At 51.0% G+C, this 18,365-nt stretch overlaps 1 protein-coding gene across 1 annotated transcript; it reads right to left on the bottom strand.

Moving 5' to 3' along the window:
- Positions 1-3,643: 3,643 nt before the first annotated feature.
- Positions 3,644-17,702, bottom strand: LOC133358385 (basic helix-loop-helix transcription factor scleraxis-like). The gene is made up of 2 exons (XM_061576700.1): positions 16,871-17,702; positions 3,644-3,693 (listed from the first exon to the last, which is right to left on the bottom strand). Exons 1-2 carry the CDS (start codon positions 17,612-17,614, stop codon positions 3,655-3,657), a joined length of 783 nt encoding a protein of 260 aa, XP_061432684.1. The 5' UTR covers positions 17,615-17,702; the 3' UTR covers positions 3,644-3,654.
- Between the last annotated feature and the right edge of the window lie 663 nt (positions 17,703-18,365).

Here is an 18,365-nt window from a genome sequence, read left to right as displayed (position 1 = left end):
GCACGTGGTGGTCACGCTGCACGTGGTGGCCACGCTGCACGTGGTGGTCACTCTGCACGTGGTGGTCACGCTGCACGTGGTGGTCACGCTGCACGTGGTGACCACGCTGCACGTGGTGGCCACGCTGCACGTGGTGAAGCTGCACGTGGTGGTCACGCTGCACGTGGTGGTCACGTTGCACGTGGCTGCCTTGAATCCAGCAGTGTCGAGGCAGCCGTGAGGGTTGGTGGGTCACCGCACAGATGGGGCGTGAAACTCTACCTCGCTACCCGTGAGCATCGAGGAGAAGCCGTACCCCTGGCTCGCCAGGAGTTAAGCAGTGCAGCAAGTTGACGAATCGCCATCTGTTTCCATCTGTGCGGCAGCACCCTTCGCGTAAGGCGTGGGTTTTCTCTGGGAGCTCCGCTTTCCTTCCACTTAAAATAAAAAAACAACGCAGCGGCATGACCCTCCTGATAAACAGTTCTGCGACTCAGCGTGGTCTTCTGGGATAGATGAGTCAATTATTATAGTACTGTACTTTATTATCCTGCAGTACTTTATTATACTGCATCACAGTGCCGTGCTGCATTATTACAGTGCGGTGTTGTAGTACTGGCCTGTAGCATTATTAGCAGTCAACCACTGCAGCTGCGAGTGGTAAATCGTGACGATTCATTCAATCTGATTGAGAACTTTATCATAAGAATTGAGCAACGCCCTTGGTTTACCCAGGAAAGCCTCGGCGAGTCTCAAGACCCATCTTCAAGAGGGTGCTGTGCTACGTTGTGCAATGTTGTATTGGAGGGCGGGGTCGCTGTGGGCTGGGTCTGTTCTTGCCGTTGTCACGATACTTTGCCCGATCTTAAGAGTTGGTGTGCCTATGTAATTAGAACTCACAGTGTATGCCTTTACCTATTTGACGTATTTATTTTTTCAGTGCAGTGTTTGCCTTCATAAACACTTTGCACTCATATCGTGTTTTTTTTTGTTCTGTACTGGTTGCTGATGTTGTCAGCTTCTGATCCCGTGCGCCCGACTGGGACATCTGTGAAAAATTAGGTTTGTAACTCATCGGATGCCTCGTGCAAAGTAAATACTAGATTCTGACATGTAGGGACATTGATCATTAATACAGTTTTGTTGGGTTAGATCGCTTAAGTATGAATGTGTCGTAAGCCTCCACCACCCGACACGGCCAGCGAGGCTTGTCACGAAAACAGCGCATCGATTAGTTGCTACTACAGCCCACCGGTGCGTTGGAGAATAAATCCACACCAGATTTGAAGTTTTCGTGACTGCAAGCATCCATACTCTTTGGTTGTTTCGGTAAAGTCACGTAGGTGAAAACAAAACAAAATAAAAATAAAACAACTGATTTAATTTAGTTGTTTTATTTCATTTTCACCTACGTAACTTTACCGAAACAACCAAAGAGTATAAATCCATTTGCTGCTTTGTGTGTTCTTTAGTTTGTTTTCCATCCCCCCCGCATCTCCGATATAGCACGGTTGGCTACGTACGGTGCGAAAGAAGTTTAACGCACATGCATACAGCGGCAATACAATCGCGGGTGGGACGAACGAAGCCACCCAGTTGCTGTACTGCACAGCGCTCCCAGTGCGTTGTGTCGACTGGGAGCGAATTCGCAAACAAGAAAACAAAAACATCTCCATGTGATCCGCCAAACGTGGGACCATAACATCATCATCATCATCGCCGTCAACAACATCACCACCAACGCCATAGCCATCATCATCAGCAGCATCATCAACATCACCACCAATACTATAGCCATCATCATCAGCAGCATCAGCAGCAGCATCAACAACAAAATCATCATCATCATCAACATCATCAACATCACCAGGAGCATCAGCAACATCAACAACATCATCAACATCATCAGCAGCATCAACATCATCATCATCTTCTTGGTTCTTTCGGTAAAGTCACGTAGAAGGGAAGTAATAAAATAATACAAATAAAACATAATAAAATAATATATTATTATATTATATATTATTATATTATTTTATCATATTATTATATTATTTTATTATGTTTTATTTTTATTATTTTATTACTTCCCTTCTACGTGACTTTACCGAAGGAACCAAGAAGATGAATCCCTGCAGTCACGAAAGCTTTAAATCGAAATCATCATCATCGCCATAGCCATCCCTCCCCCAAAATAGAGACTGCTCCACCCCGTAACTCAGGCGCTGCGCATCTAAAATAGAGACCCGTAAACACGCGCGCGCGTGCACACGCGTCTGTCCGCGCTCGCGAGCGCACGGCCACCAACACCCGCGTCGATTCATCAGGAGCGGTCCCGGGCCTCCCCCTAGGTCGACTCGGCCTCAAATGAGCAAAGCACCTGGCTGCGGGGTGCGGTAGACATCGCCCGTACGAGGGAGACAAAGGCGGGCGGGCGTGGTGCTGTGCTACCACCACCACCACCACCCGCTCCTTCGCGTGCCGTGACGCTAACAGCACTTGCCCCCAGCGGCATCTGAAGGCTACATGGGGGATACGTGCCTTTGTATGATCATACAGCACGGTAATTTATTCCCGGTTAGAAGTGAATTCTGACCCGGCTCTGGGCCACCCCTAGATCAACTCGGCCTTAAGTAGGCAGGTGACTTGGTGCTGCGTGTAACGATCAGGGGGAGGGGGGAGACAAAGGCGGCCAGGACGTAACACTCGCCAGCACCTCCGTCCTCTCGTGCGCCCTGCCGGCCGGCCTTAATAGGTGCTCGCTAACAGCGCTTGCACTTGAGCCAGGCGATATCCGATGGATCGTTATCTTTCCATGTGATGTATCACAAAGACAAAGTTCCCCCGGTACAGCCTTTAACACACTGTTGGGGCAAGTGCACCTATGAAGGCCGGCACGGCGCGCGAGGTGGCGGGTGGCGAGCACCACGCCCGGCCGCCTTTGTCTCTCTAGTGTCGATGTAACTACACACCACACCAGGTACTCATTTCAGGCTGAGTCGACCTAGGGGAGTCTCAGGAGCCGGTTCAGATAATCTTCACTGGTGTTGGCCGTGAGCGGTGATCGGACCCGGGTCGCCGGGTTCGTAGCGCAGTGCGCCCACCGCTACACCACCGCTCCCCACAAAGTAATGTCCACACACGCACACACACAGAGTGGCGTTATTAGGGGCCAAATCCAGGAGGTTTCCATTCGATCCGGATCTCTCCGCCACTCATAAAAGATCACCCACACGCCCGGCACCACCACGTCCAGTAATCCTTCTCGTCACGTGTCTACTCGCAGCATTAATGGCTTGTGTTCCAGCATCGGTTCCGTGATGGTTCCATATGGCGTTGACTTCCGGTACAACTATTCCAATGCAGGTGCTGTCATGGTTCAAACATGTACCGAGTTCCCAAAATGTCTTGTTCCATCCTGGGATTCAGAGTCACGGCCCCATTCCAGGTGCCATCATGGGTCATGTGATGAGTTCCGATGTCTCGTTCCACCGCACTTTCTGTGATGGCTCCCCCAGTGGCGGTCTTCCACCCGCGGGTTTCCACCACGGTTCGAACTTCGCTCCGACTTGCAGATCCTTCCACGGCCGTCGCCTCCTCGCTCCGCCACGACCTTCATCAGCACACCCCCCCCCCTCTCGTCCACCCCACCCACCCCCCACCTCGTCAACTCCATCAACTGCATGACCCCTTGCGTCGTTCCATGTCGCGACCCTGTAGGAGGAGGTGGGGGCGGGCGGGGGGGGCGGAGGGGTCAGTGATTGAATTGAACCGAGGTTTCGTTCGAGAAGTGAATGATTCAATAATGCGACGATCTTAGTGAATTGTTCAGTCTCTCGGGTTTTTTCGGTGAAGTCACGTAGGTAAAAAATACAATTAGAAGTTAATAAAATAAAAATCACGACGTTTCGGAGGCAACACAAGTCTCCGTCATCAGGTGGGACCGTCACAGCTAAAATTACTGCAGTAATATTTAGCTGTGACGGTCCGAAACGTCGTGATTTATTATTTTATTAATTAATTTTATTTCCATTATTACTTTTATTAACTTCTAATTTTATTATTTTTTACCTACGTGACTTTACCGAAAAACCTGAGAGTATGAATCATTGCAGTCACGAAAGCTTCAAATCTAGAATTAATTATTCAGTCATTCAATCCGTCACACTGTTCGCCAATCAGTCATGCACACAGTCGGTCAATTAGTACGACATTAATTCATTCGGTTAATTACCGCTTTCGTAGTCCACGCGGTCAATTAGTAAATCATGAAAAATCATTCGGCAAATTACGAAATCGGTCAGTGAGTCATTCACTCAGACAATGACTAAGTCGGTCATGGATCGGGTATACGATCGTTGGATACATTCCGTACCACCCAATTCGATCTTTGGATTAGGTATTCACTCATTCAGGCATGAGTCGACCGTTCACTCATTCAATCGCTCACTATTGAATGGAAGGAAACATCTATAATAGGCGACGTTTCGGGCAACGGCCGTCCTCTAGAGTCCACAGAGAGGCCAGCAAAGAGACAGAGTTGACTGCGCGTGTGCGCCACCGCGAACGCATCACCACCACCACAACCACCACCATCACCATCACCACCACCACCATCACCACCACCACCACCACAACCACCACCATCACCACAACCACCACCACCATCACCACCACCATCACCACCATCACCATCACCACAACCATCACCACCACCACTACCACTACCAGATGCCTTGTTGAATGAACTACTACTTGTTGTTGTTGTTGTGGTGTTTAGTTTGTGGTCCTTCCCCCGCACCTCCAATTAGCACGGTTGGCTACGTACGGTGCAAAAGAAGTTCAACGTGCATACAGCCAAGTCACTCGTTCCTTAGTCCGACGCACCGATCATTTCATTAACAGACCTTCATCAATGAACTTCTAGACGAAGGCTTATTCAAGGCATATGTCACGGGGGATATTTGACCATACTTCACCGCGCCGGTCTATGCGGGGTTGGCGAGGTGGTCAGGCGCCAGTCTCGGGCTAAGACATCACTCGCACTGACGGCCAAAGTCCCCCAGCCCGCTGGCGCTGGGCGCTAATCGCTGCGCCACCGCTCTCCCGGCCAGCGCGTCATTCCGTAATTCATTCCTGGCGTGTCATTCCGTGAGCAATTCATTCAATGACTTGGTCATTCACTCCGCCTTCTCGCGAGGCGTGCCTGCGAGCAGCGCCTATGGGTGTCGAGAGGAGGCGTGGTGGGTAACGGTGGTGATGCTGACGGTGGAGAGGATGATGATGATGATGATGGTAGTGGATGTGGTGATGGTGGTGGCGATAGTGGTGCTGATGATGATGGTGGTGGTTTCCGATGGTGGTGGTGGTGCCGATGGTGGTGGTGGTGCCGTTGGTGGTGGTACCGATGGTGGTGGTGATTGTACGGATGGTGGTGATAGTGATGATGGTGCCGGTGATGGTGTCGGTAATGGTGATGGTGTTAGTGGTGCCGATGGAGGTGGTGGTGGTTGCGGATGGTGGTGATGGTATCGATGGTGGTAATAGTCATGTTGGTGATGGTGCCGGTGATGGTGCCGGTGCTGGTGATGGTGCCGATGGTGATGATGGTGATGGTGCCGGTGATGGTGGTGGCGCATGCCCCGTGTCTATATCGAGCCGCCTCCTCCTGTCGCCTCGCGAGATCTGTCCCAGCCCCAGCAGGTGCCGAGTATTATTAGGGGCGCGCGCGCAGTGCACGCGAACAGGTGCCAGCCCCCCCCCCCCACAAACATAGCCCCTCCCCTCGACCCCCCCCCACAAACATAGCCCCTCCCCTCGACCCCCACAAACATAGCTTCTCCCCCTCGACCCCCCCCACAAACATAGCCCCTCCCCTCGAAACTCCCACAAACATAGCCCCTCCCCTCGACCCCCCCACAAACATAGCCCCTCCCCTCGACCCCCCCCCCCCCACAAACATAGCCCCTCCCCTCGACCCCCCCCCCACAAACATAGCCCTCCCCTCGACCCCCACAAACATAGCCCCTCCCCTCGACCCCCCCCCACAAACATAGCCCTCCCCTCGACCCCCCTCACAAACATAGCCCCTCCCCTCGACCCCCCTCACAAACATAGCCCCTCCCCTCGACCCCCCTCACAAACATAGCCCCTCCCCTCGAAACCCCCCCCCCCCCCAAGGAGGGGGTCGAGGGAGTTGCTTCACAAAACTTCACCTCTTGAGAGACCGCAGCTCCACCAGTCGACGCGGTGATGGCGATGATGGTGGTGGTGGTGGTGATGATGATGGTGGTGACGATGGTGGTGGTGGTGATGATGATGGTGATGGTGGTGATGATGGTGGTGGTGATGATGATGGTGGTGGTGGTGGTGATGATGGTGGTGGTGGTGGTGATGATGATGGTGGTGGTGGTGATGATGATGGTGGTGGTGATGATGATGGTGATGGTGGTGATGATGGTGGTGGTGATGATGATGGTGGTGGTGGTGGTGGTGATGATGATGGTGGTGGTGGTGATGATGATGGTGGTGGTGATGATGATGGTGGTGGTGATGATGATGATGATGATGGTGATGATGATGGTGGTGGTGATGATGATGGTGGTGACGATGGTGGTGGTGATGGTGGTGATGATGATGATGATAGTGGTGGTGATGATGGTGGTGGTGGTGATGATGATGGTGATGGTGGTGATGATGGTGGTGGTGATGATGATGGTGGTGGTGGTGATGATGGTGGTGGTGGTGGTGGTGATGATGGTGGTGGTGGTGATGATGATGGTGGTGACGATGGTGGTGGTGATGATGATGATGGTGGTGGTGATGCTGGTGGTAGTGATGATGGTGGTGGTGATGATGATGATGGTGGTGGTGATGATGATGATGGTGGTGGTGATGATGATGATGGTGGTGATGATGATGATGGTGGTGGTGATGATGATGGTGGTGATGATGATGGTGGTGGTGATGATGGTGGTGACGATGGTGGCGATGATGGTGGTGATGATGATGATGATGATGGTGGTGGTGATGATGGTGGTGGTGACGATGATGGTGGTGGTGATGATGATGGTGGTGGTGGTGATGATGATGGTGGTGACGATGGTGGCGATGATGATGGTGGTGATGATGATGATGGTGGTGATGATGATGGTGGTGGTGGCGGTGGTGGTGATGATGATGGTGGTGATGGTGATGATGATGGTGGTGGTGATGATGATGGTGGTGACGATGGTGGCGATGATGGTGGTGATGATGATGATGGTGGTGGTGATGATGGTGGCGATGATGGCGATAATAATGATGATGGTGGTGATCATGATGATGGTGGTGGTGATGATGATGGTGGTGGTGGTGGTGATGATCATGATGGTAGTGGTGATGATGGTGGTGATGATGATGGTGCGATGATGCTGGTGATGATGGTGGCGATGATGGCGATGATGGCGGTGATGGTGGCGGTGATGGTGGCGGTGATGGTGGCGGTGATGTTGGCGGTGATGGTATCAGCCAATTCGTTGAGCTATCATTGTTGATGGCCAGGTGACTTCTGTGAAAGAAGCTCATGGCTCAGCGGCGGGCTTTACCTGGTCAAATAAAATAGTTGAGTGATGCGTCTATATGTTGATGTTTTAGTGATGTGTTTACCTTTCCTGTACTTTGCACTCCTATCCGTCTTTCTGTATTGTTTGTTGTTGTTGTTGATGTTGCTCATCGGATTCTTCTAGGAAGAATACAGATCATGATTGTGATTCCCTTCACCCCCTGCGCCTCCACCTCTTCCTCCTCCACCTCCTCCTCCACCACCTCCTCCACCTCCTCCTCCACCACCTCCACCACTATCTCTTCCTTCTCCACCTTCTCCTCCACCACCTCCTCCACCTCCTCCACCACCTCCACTATCTCTTCCTCCTCCACCTTCTCCTCCACCACCTCCTCCACCACCTCTTCCACCTCCTCTTCCACCACTATCTCTTCTTCCTCAACCGTCTCCTCCACCACCTCCTCCACCTCCTCCACCACCTCCACTATCTCTTCCTCCACCTTTTCCTCCTCAACCTTCTCCTCCACCACCTCCTCCACCTCTTCCACCTCCTCCACTATCTCTTCTTCCACCTTTTCCTCCTCAACCTTCTCATCCACCACCTCCTCCACCTCCTCCACCACCTCCACTATCTCTTCCTCCTCCACCTTCTCCTCCTCCTCCACCACCTCCTCCACCACCTCTTCCACCTCCTCCTCCACCACTTCCACCACTATCTCTTCCTCCTCAACCGTCTCCTCCACCACCTCCTCCACCTCCTCCACCACCTCCACTATCTCTTCCTCCACCTTTTCCTCCTCCACCACCTCCTCCACCTCCTCCTCCACCACCTCCACCACTATCTCTTCCTCCTCAACCTTCTCCTCCACCACCTCCTCCACCTCCTCCACCACCTCCATTATCTCTTCCTCCACCTTTTCCTCCTCCACCACCTCCTCCACCTCCTCCTCCACCACCTCCACCACTATATCTTCCTCCTCAACCATCTCCTCCACCACCTCCTCCACCTCCTCCACCACCTCCACTATCTCTTTCTCCACCTTTTCCTCCTCCTCCACCACCTCCTCCACCTCCTCCTCCACCACCTCCACCACTATCTCTTCCTCCTCCACCTTCTCCTCCACCACCTCCTCCACCTCCTCCACTATCTCTTCCTCCACCTTTTCCTCCTCCACCTTCTCCACCTCCTCCACCACCTCCTCCACCTCCTCCACCACCTCCTCCACCACCTCCTCCGCCTCCTCCACCTCCTCCACTATCTCTTCCTCCACCTTTTCCTCCTCCTTACATTAATCAGCATCATCATCATCATCGGGCGATTTGCCACAACAGTGAAGCCATCCGCCTGCTTCCCGTCTTAATTAGACCCCCAGAACGACGTCATCAATTGGACCCAACACGCGCAGAGATCAGAGGCGGAGGGGGGGGGTATTGTAATTATATAATAGATTAGTAATTAGTTAATTGGTATGTGTTTCCTTTATAAGGAATTGTAGTTGTAAGATGTGTTACTTAATGATACGCTTCCAGGCTGCACTAAGCCTGTGTCGGAGCAGTTAAAATAATTTACACTGCTCTCAATTTCAATGGATCCTCGAATTAGTCTCGGCCAGTAGTATTAATTCGTTTTACACAACACTTCAGCATTATCAACATCAATTGAGTGTCCTTGTTGGCAAGCATGCTCTGAAACTGCCGACAGTTGTGTTTGAGAGTATTTCATATTTATTTGGTGTTTTTAAGTCTTACGCTAATGTCACCTCCCGTCTGACCAATATAGCATCTGCCACACACGTAATTAATCCGATACACACCTTCTGTTGATAACTTAGGCAATTCATTTTTTGTGCAAGATATAGCAAGATACATGCCATTGCGGCCTAGAAGTGTATTATTAAGTAATACATCTTACAACTACAATGAATTGTAGAGGAAACACATACCAATTAACTGATTACTAATCTATTATATAGTACAATACCCTCCCTCCTCCGCCTCTGATCTTTGCGCGTGATGGGTCCAATTGATGACGTCGTTCTGGGGGTCTAATTAAGACGGGAAGCAGGCGGATGGCTTCACTGTTGTGGCAAATCGCCCGACGATGATGATGATGTTGGTTAATGTAAGTGCCAGCGACACGTCGCGGTACGCAAATGGCAAACGTTGTTGATTTACTCTCCAACACACCGGTGAGCTGAAGTAGTCAACTATTTGGCGAGTTTTGTTTACGTGGCAGATCCCTTACTAATTGGCTGTGTTGGATTGTGGAGGCTTACGACACATTTATACCCTACGCGATCTAACCCAAAAACCTTTATTATTCATGGAAGTCCATTTTTACCATGGGAGTCCAGTTTACCATGAAAGTCCAGTTTACCATGGGAGTCCAGTTCACCATACAAGTCCGTTTTACCATGGGAGTCCAGTTTACCATGGGAGTCCCGTTTACCATGGCAGTCCAATTTACCATATAAGTGCAGTTGACCATGGTAGTCCAGTTTACCATGGGAGTCCAGTTTACCATCTAAGTGCAGTTGACCATGGGAGTCCAGTTCACCATGGGCAGGGGTCGGCAACCAAGACACTGGAATTCGTGATGGAACCACGACAGAGTACGTGGTGGTGGAAACAAGACATCTGAACTCACCGCGGAGGCAACGATGAAACCTTTAATGCCGGGGCTCGGCAAGCCGGAGGGGGATCCAGAGCCGCTTGCGGTGGCTCCTCAAGGAACTCCGTTTCGTGACCGTTATTCATTAATTCATGAAGGAACGGCCACCAACACCACCAGCACCACGTGCAAAGTGCATTGAAGGCTCTTGAAATATTCCTGGGGTTTTTTTGTTTTTACCGAAATCGAAAGAAACAGTGGCTATTGTTGTTGTTGTTGCTCTGGTTGTCGATCCCCATGCACTATGCGGAACCATCTCCGGCCGCACCATCAGATCCATCATCAACTGCACCATCAAAACCATCATCAACCTCACCATCAGATCCATCATCAACTGCACCATCAGAACCATCATCAACTGCACCATCAGATCCATCATCAACCTCACCATCAGATCCATCATCAACTGCACCATCAGATCCATCATCAACTGCACCATCAGATCCATCATCAACTGCACCATCAGAACCATCATCAACCTCACCATCAGATCCATCATCAACTGCACCATCAGATCCATCATCAACTGCACCATCAGAACCATCATCAACTGCACCATCAGATCCATCATCAACCTCACCATCAGATCCATCATCAACTGCACCATCAGATCCATCATCAACTGCACCATCAGAACCATCATCAACTGCACCATCAGATCCATCATCAACCGCACCATCAGATCCATCATCAACCGCACTATCAAATCCATCATAAAACTTACCATCAGATCCATCATCAACTGCACCATCAGAACCATCATCAACTGCACCAACAGATCCATCATCAACTGCACCATCAAATCCATCATCAACCGCACCATCATATCCATCATCAACCTCACCATCAGATCCATCATCAACTGCACCATCAGATCCATCATCAACTGCACCATCAGAACCATCATCAACTGCACCATCAGATCCATCATCAACCGCACTATCAAATCCATCATAAAACTTACCATCAGATCCATCATCAACTGCACCATCAGAACCATCATCAACTGCACCATCAGAACCATCATCAACTGCACCATCAGATCCATCATCAACTGCACCATCATATCCATCATCAACTGCACCATCATATCCATCATCAACTGCACCATCAGATCCATCATCAATTGCACCATCAGATCCATCATCAATTGCACCATCATATCCATCATCAACTGCACCATCAGATCCATCATCAACTGCACCATCAGAACCATCATCAACCTCACCATCAGATCCATCATCAACTGCACCATCAGATCCATCATCAACTGCCCCATCAGAACCATCATCAACCTCACCATCAGAACCATCATCAACTGCACCATCAGAACCATCATCAACTGCACCATCAGATCCATCATCAACTGCACCATCAGAACCATCATCAACTACACCATCAGTACCATCATCAACCTCACCATCAGATCCATCATCAACTGCACCATCAGATCCATCATCAACTGCACCATCAGATCCATCATCAACTGCACCATCAGATTCATTATCAACTGCACCATCAGATCCATCATTAACCTCACCATCAGATCCATCATCAACTGCACCATCAGATCCATCATCAACTGCACCATCAGATCCATCATCAACTGCACCATCATATTCATTATCAACTGCACCATCAGATCCATCATTAACCTCACCATCAGATCCATCATCAACTGCACCATCAGATCCATCATCAACTGCACCATCAGATCCATCATCAACCTCACCATCAGATCCATCATCAACTGCACCATCAGATCCATCATTAACCTCACCATCAGATCCATCATCAACTGCACCATCAGAACCATCATCAACTGCAACATCAGATCCATCATCAACTGCACCATCAGATCCATCATCAACTGCACCATCAGATCCATCATCAACTGCACCATCAGATCCATCATCAACTGCACCATCAGATCCATCATAAACTGCACCATCAGAACCATCATCAACTGCACCATCAAAACCATCATCAACTGCACCATCAGAACCATCATCAATTGCACCATCAGCACCATCATCAACCTCACCATCAGATCCATCATCAACCTCACCATCAGATCCATCATCAACTGCACCATCAAATCCATCATCAACTGCACCATCAGATCCATCATCAACTGCACCATCAGAACCATCATCAACTGCACCATCAGATCCATCATCAACTGCACCATCAGAACCATCATCAACTGCACTATCAGATCCATCATCAACTGCACCATCAGATCCATCATCAACTGCACCATCAGATCCATCATCAACTGCACCAACAGATCCATCATCAACTGCACCATCAGATCCATCATCAACTGCACCATCAGATCCATCATCAACTGCACCAACAGATCCATCATCAACTGCACCATCAAATCCATCATCAACTGCACCATCAGATCCATCATCAACTGCACTATCAGATCCATCATCAACTGCACCATCAGATCAATCATCAACCGCACCAACAGATCCATCATCAACTGCATTATCAGATCCATCATCAACTGCACCATCAGATCCATCATCAACTGCACCATCAGATCCATCATCAACTGCACCAACATATCCATCATCAACTGCACCATCAGATCCATCATCAACTGCACCATCAGAACCATCATCAACTGCACCATCAGATCCATCATCAACCTCATCATCAGATCCATCATCAACTGCACCATCAGCACCATCATCAACCTCACCATCAGAACCATCATCAACTGCACCATCAGATCCATCATCAACTGCACCCTCAGATCCATCATCAAACTCACCATCAGATCCATCATCAACTGCACCATCATCAACTGCACCATCAGATCCATCATCAACTGCACCATCAGATCCATCATCAAACTCACCATCAGATCCATCATCAACCTCACCATCAGATCCATCATCAACTGCACCATCAGAACCATCATCAACTGCACCATCAGATCCATTATCAACTGCACCATCAGATCCATCATCAACTGCACCATCAGATCCATCATCAACTGCACCATCAGATCCATCATCAACTGCACCATCAGAACCATCTCCGGCAATACCGTCAGGACATCACGGTCACCAGGCCAATGCTGCACCATGGCCATGCATCGCAAACTGTGGGACCTTATAGTAAACCCATGGAGATACACAGAGATACATAGAGACCCATAGAGATACATAGAAACCCATAGAGATACATAGAGACTCATAGAGATACATAGAGACCCATAGAGATACATAGAGACTCATAGAGATACATAGAGACCCATAGATATACATAGAGACCCATAGAGACACATTGAGACCCATTAAGATCCATTAAAGACACAGTCACAGTGGTGCGACTGTGTCCAGGCAACCAAAGATATGGACCGCACAGTGAACCCACAGAGACCCAGTGAGATGCACAGAGACTCATAGAGATGCACAGAGACTCATAGAGATACACTGAGCCCTATAGAGACACATAGAACCCACTGTAGTCTGCGTTCCTTCAACGGAGGAGGAGGAGCAGCGAAACTGCGAGCAGCACCTATGAAGGCCGGCACGGCACACGAGGGGTGGGTGGCCAGCACCACGCACCGGCCGCCTTTGTCTCCCCAGTGGCGATGTTTTACACACCGCACCAGGTACTCACTTGAGGCTGAGTCGACCCAGGGGAGGCCCAGGACCGATTCAGATAATCGTCACCGGTGTTGGCCGTGAGCGGGAATCGAACTCGGGTCGCCAGGTTCGTTTCGCTGCGCACTTAACCGCTGCAACACAACTTCCCAAACACACTGACACAAACAAAGACAAAGATCGCCCGTACAGCCTTCACGGGCTGTTTGGGACATGTCCTGTTAGCTAGCACCTAGGACAAAGACACACACACTAGCCATGTTGTGTAGAAACACCTTTACCTACACACACACATCTAAACACACACACATCTAAACATACACACACATATAAACACACACACATCTAAACACATACATACACATCTAAACACACACACACCTAAACACACACACAACAACTGCCATTCACCACTAAGAGAGGGTGACGTCACCACGACGCTTGTGCCAGGCTAGGTGCACCTTGAGGCCACGTGAAGTGTCGAACGCCCGCTGGCAGGAGGTCACGGGGCAGACCCAGCAGGTACCACGGGTCGACTGACTGAGACGACTGGCTGATGCACCACCTGTGCCCCCTACTGTGCTAACTTGCTGTGCTTTAGTCACCCGGCGCTCCGCTCGTTGTTGTGAGCGTCGCTCCTCCGCCCTCTGTTGTTGTTGGAGGGCGACTGCCTCCAACTGCCCAGTAGCGTCCTTCACGAGCCTCCTCCACAGAGGCCGATCTTGACACCGCTGGTACCAGTCATCGGCAAGTCCACTCAGCTCCACGTCCTCCTGTACCACGTCACTCCATCTCTTCTCTAGCCCATGCTGCGCCCGTTTAGCCCCCTCGATCCGGCCGAACAAAAGCTGTTTAGGCATGCGGTGGCTGGGCATGCGGGCTACATGGCCCAGCCAACGCAGCCTTGCCTGCCGGAGGAGCTCACCGATGGGATTTTGTCCAGATCTTTCGAGGATTTGTAAGCTCCTCACACAATCCAGCCTGGTTAAACCCACACACACATATCTAAACACACACATCGAAACCCATACACATCTAAACACACAAAGATACGGGCAGAGATCCCCCGTATAGCCTTAACATACTGTAGGGGCAAGTGCTGTTATCGAGCACCTATGAAGGCCAGAACGATACACGAGGTGATGGGTGGCCAGCACCACGCTCGACCGCCTTTGTCTCCCCAGTGGCGATGTTTACACACGGCACCAGGTACTTATTTCAGGCTGAGTCGACCTAGGGGAGGCCCAGGACCGGTTCAAATAATCGTCACTGGTGTTACCTTGAGCGGGAATCATAGTGTAGCGCACTAACCGCTAGACTACCGCTCCCCACTAAACACAAACACTCATCTAAACACACACACACACCAAGTGGCTTGAGTTTAACCAGCCGAGACCTCAAGAGACCAGGATAGAGTTTCATTTACAAGAGTGAGTGAGTGGCTGAGTGCATGAGCGTGTGGGAGGGTAAGTGAATGAGTGTGTGGGTGGGTGAGTGAACGAGTGAGTGAATGAGCGTGTGGGTGGGTGAGTGAATGAGTGTATGCCTTGGTGAGTAAGTGAATGAGTGTGTGGCTTGGTGAGTGAGTGAATGAGTGTGTGGGTGAGTGAGTGAGTGAATGAGTGTGTGGGTTGGTGAGTGAGTGAATGAATGAGTGTGTAGGTAAGTGAGTGGGCCTGTGAATGAGTGTGTGGGTTGGTGAGTGAATGAGTGTGTGGCTTGGTTAGTGAGTGAATGAGTGAATGAGTGTGTGGGTGGGTGAGTGAGTGAATGAGTGTGTGGGTTGGTGAGTGAGTGAATGAGTATGTGGGTGAGTGAGTAAATGAGTGTGTGGGTGAGTGAGTGGGTCTGTGAATGAGTGTGTGGGTGGGTGAGTGAACGAGTGAGTGAGTGAATGAGTGAGTGAGTGAATGAGTATGTGGGTGGGTGAGTGAACGAGTGTGTGGCTTGGTGAGTGAGTGGGTGTGTAAATGAGTGTGTGGGTGGGTGGGTGAGTGAACGAGTGTGTGGGTGGGTGAGTGAACGAGTGAATGAGTGTGTGGGTGAGTGAGTGAGTGAGTGAATGAGTGTGTGGGTGGGCGAGTGAACGAGTGAGTGAGTGAATGAGTGTGTGGGTAGATGAGTGAATGAGTGTGTGGGTTGGTGAGTGAATGAGTGTGTGGATGGATGAGTGAATGAGTGTGTGGGTGAGTGAGTGAATGAGTGTGTGGGTGAGTGAGTGAATGAGTGTGTGGGTGGGTGAGTGAACGAGTGAATGAGTGTGTGGGTGAGTGAGTGAGTGAATGAGTGTGTGGGTGGGCGAGTGAACGAGTGAGTGAGTGAATGAGTGTGTGGGTAGATGAGTGAATGAGTGTGTGGGTTGGTGAGTGAATGAGTGTGTGGATGGATGAGTGAATGAGTGTGTGGGTTGGTGGGTGGATGAGTGTGTGGGTGAGTGAACGAGTGAGTGAATGTGTGGGTGGGTGAGTGAATGACTGAGTGGGTGAATGAATGGGTGAGTGGGTTCAAGCTGCTTGAGTTTAACCAGGGGACAACTCAAGAGGCGACCAGTCGCTTTGGCAAAAGTGCCCTCAGGGCATTTGTCTGCTGCCAGACCAATGCCCTCAGGTTAATAACTGCTGCTGCTGTGTAGAATCCCGATTGATTAATTCCGGTGGCACACAATGGCCAATCCACAACATCCACAACCTTTGGTGCCAGGCTAGGTACACATATTGTTTTGTTTTAACCTGGTAGCTCGTGCTTTAGCTGGTCGCTAATGGGTGTTTCTCTTTTCTCAGAAGGAGCGAGCTGGCCGCACACGTGGTGATGATAGCTCAGCCTCGCAGTGGCTGATATCGTCATAATCGTCGTCGTCACCGCACGTGGGAATTTACAGCGGCAGAAGCCAAGCAACGTGACCGCGCGGCGATTATCAGTGTGGAGGAGGACGGAGAAACCTGGAGAGGGTTCCAGGCTGGGACCACCACGGGGAGAGACACGGAGAGAGCACAACGACAGGCATCGCCACGGTCCGGGGTGGAACCCAAGTCTCGCAGGAACACTCACCATCTTGCGTTGGCTGCTCAGGCAGAAGGTGCAGATCGCTCTGGGCGCAGGGTCTCCGTGCCCATTCAACAGCTGCACGTGGCCGCGTCTGCCATGACAGCAAAAGCCAACTCCACTCTCGCCATCATCACCATCATCATCACCATCATCATCACCATCATCCTCGTCCTCCCCACCACCACCACCACCATCGCCATGGCCTTGCCCCTTGAGAAGCACGTTGCCCAGGTGCGAGATGTAACTGGAGGCGAGGCGCAGAGTCTCGATCTTGGAGAGTTTCCTGTCGGCGGGCTCGGTCGGGATGAGCGTCCGCAGTGCGCTGAAGGCGGAGTTCACGCTGTGCGTGCGGTCTCTCTCGCGAGCGTTGGCCGCCTGCCGCTGGCGGCTCGCCCCAGGCAGGGCTCGAGCCCGGCGCCTCCTCCTCCCCACAGCCGTGGCGGAGGAGGAGGAAGAGGGGGATGACGATGATGATGATGAGAGAGATGATGATGATGATGAGAGAGACGACGATGATGATGACATCGCCAGTGGCCTCTTCTTGGCCGATTTCACTGCCGTCATATTTGGCGTTGTCGTGGCGATGATGGTGGTGGTGGTAGTGGAGGTGGTGGCGGCGGCGTTGTTGGAGATATTGGCGGTGTCGCTGCACCGGTCGAGGCCGTCGCTCTCACTGCCACCTTTGTCTCTCTCGGTGTCGGCGGGGTTGGGTGCCCGTTGATCCGAACAGCGAGCCGACCTGGGCATCGCGTTCCGAACCACGCGATCTGTTCCACAGCTCCTCTTGAGACCAGCACCACCAGCAGCAGCAGCGGCAGCCTCGTTCTCGCTCTACAAACTCTCTGTGACTTCGCACTCACTTGATCTCCGCTCTCTCCAACCTGCGAACCTCCTATCTGACACCCTCTCTCATGTTTATTTTGTTGTTGTGGTTGTTGTTTTGGTTGTTGTTGTTGTTCCCCTACGTCCCCGTCTCTCCGTGTCCCCCCTCTTCCTTCTCGCCGTGGTGCACAAACCTGGCTCCCGTCGCACTCTCAGCCAAAGGGACGCATGGTTGTGTGTCTGTGTGTGTCTCCGTGTGTGTCTCCGTGTGTGTCTCCGTGTGTGTCTTTGTGTGTGTGTCTCCGTGTGTGTCTCTGTGTGTGTCTGTGTGTGTGTGTCTCTGTGTGTGTCTGTGTGTGTGTGTGTCTCTGTGTGTGTGTCTCCGTGTGTGTCTCTGTGTGTGTGTGTCTCTGTGTGTGTGTGTGTCTCTGTGTGTGTGTGTGTCTCTGTGTGTGTCTCCGTGTGTGTCTCTGTGTGTGTCTGTGTGTGTGTGTGTCTCTGTGTGTGTGTGTGTGTCTCCGTGTGTGTCTCTCCGTGTGTGTCTTCGTGTGTCTGTCTGTCTTTGACTCGACGTTTGAGGTGGCTGTGTGTTACGCACGTCTCTTGCGGGTAGGTCTGTCTGTGTGTCTGTCTGTGTGTCTGTCTGTGCCTGTCTCTATATGTGTCTGTCTGTGTC

Source organism: Lethenteron reissneri, chromosome 61 (assembly GCF_015708825.2).
Source record: "Lethenteron reissneri isolate LAM-NWPU_2019-01 chromosome 61, ASM1570882v1, whole genome shotgun sequence".
Classification (NCBI taxonomy): Eukaryota; Metazoa; Chordata; class Hyperoartia; order Petromyzontiformes; family Petromyzontidae; genus Lethenteron; species Lethenteron reissneri.
The sequence above is the reverse complement of the archived record's forward strand: the minus strand, read 5'-3'. Positions and strand labels throughout refer to the sequence as shown.

Coding starts and splice junctions, on each gene's coding strand:
- LOC133358385 (XM_061576700.1), bottom strand. CDS start 17,614: ATGCCCAGGTCGGCTCGCTGTTCGGATCAACGGGCACCCAACCCCGCC. Junction 3,694..16,870: donor TGAGCAGCCAACGCAAGATG/GTGAGTGTTCCT, acceptor CTCCTCCTACAG/GGTCGCGACATGGAACGACG.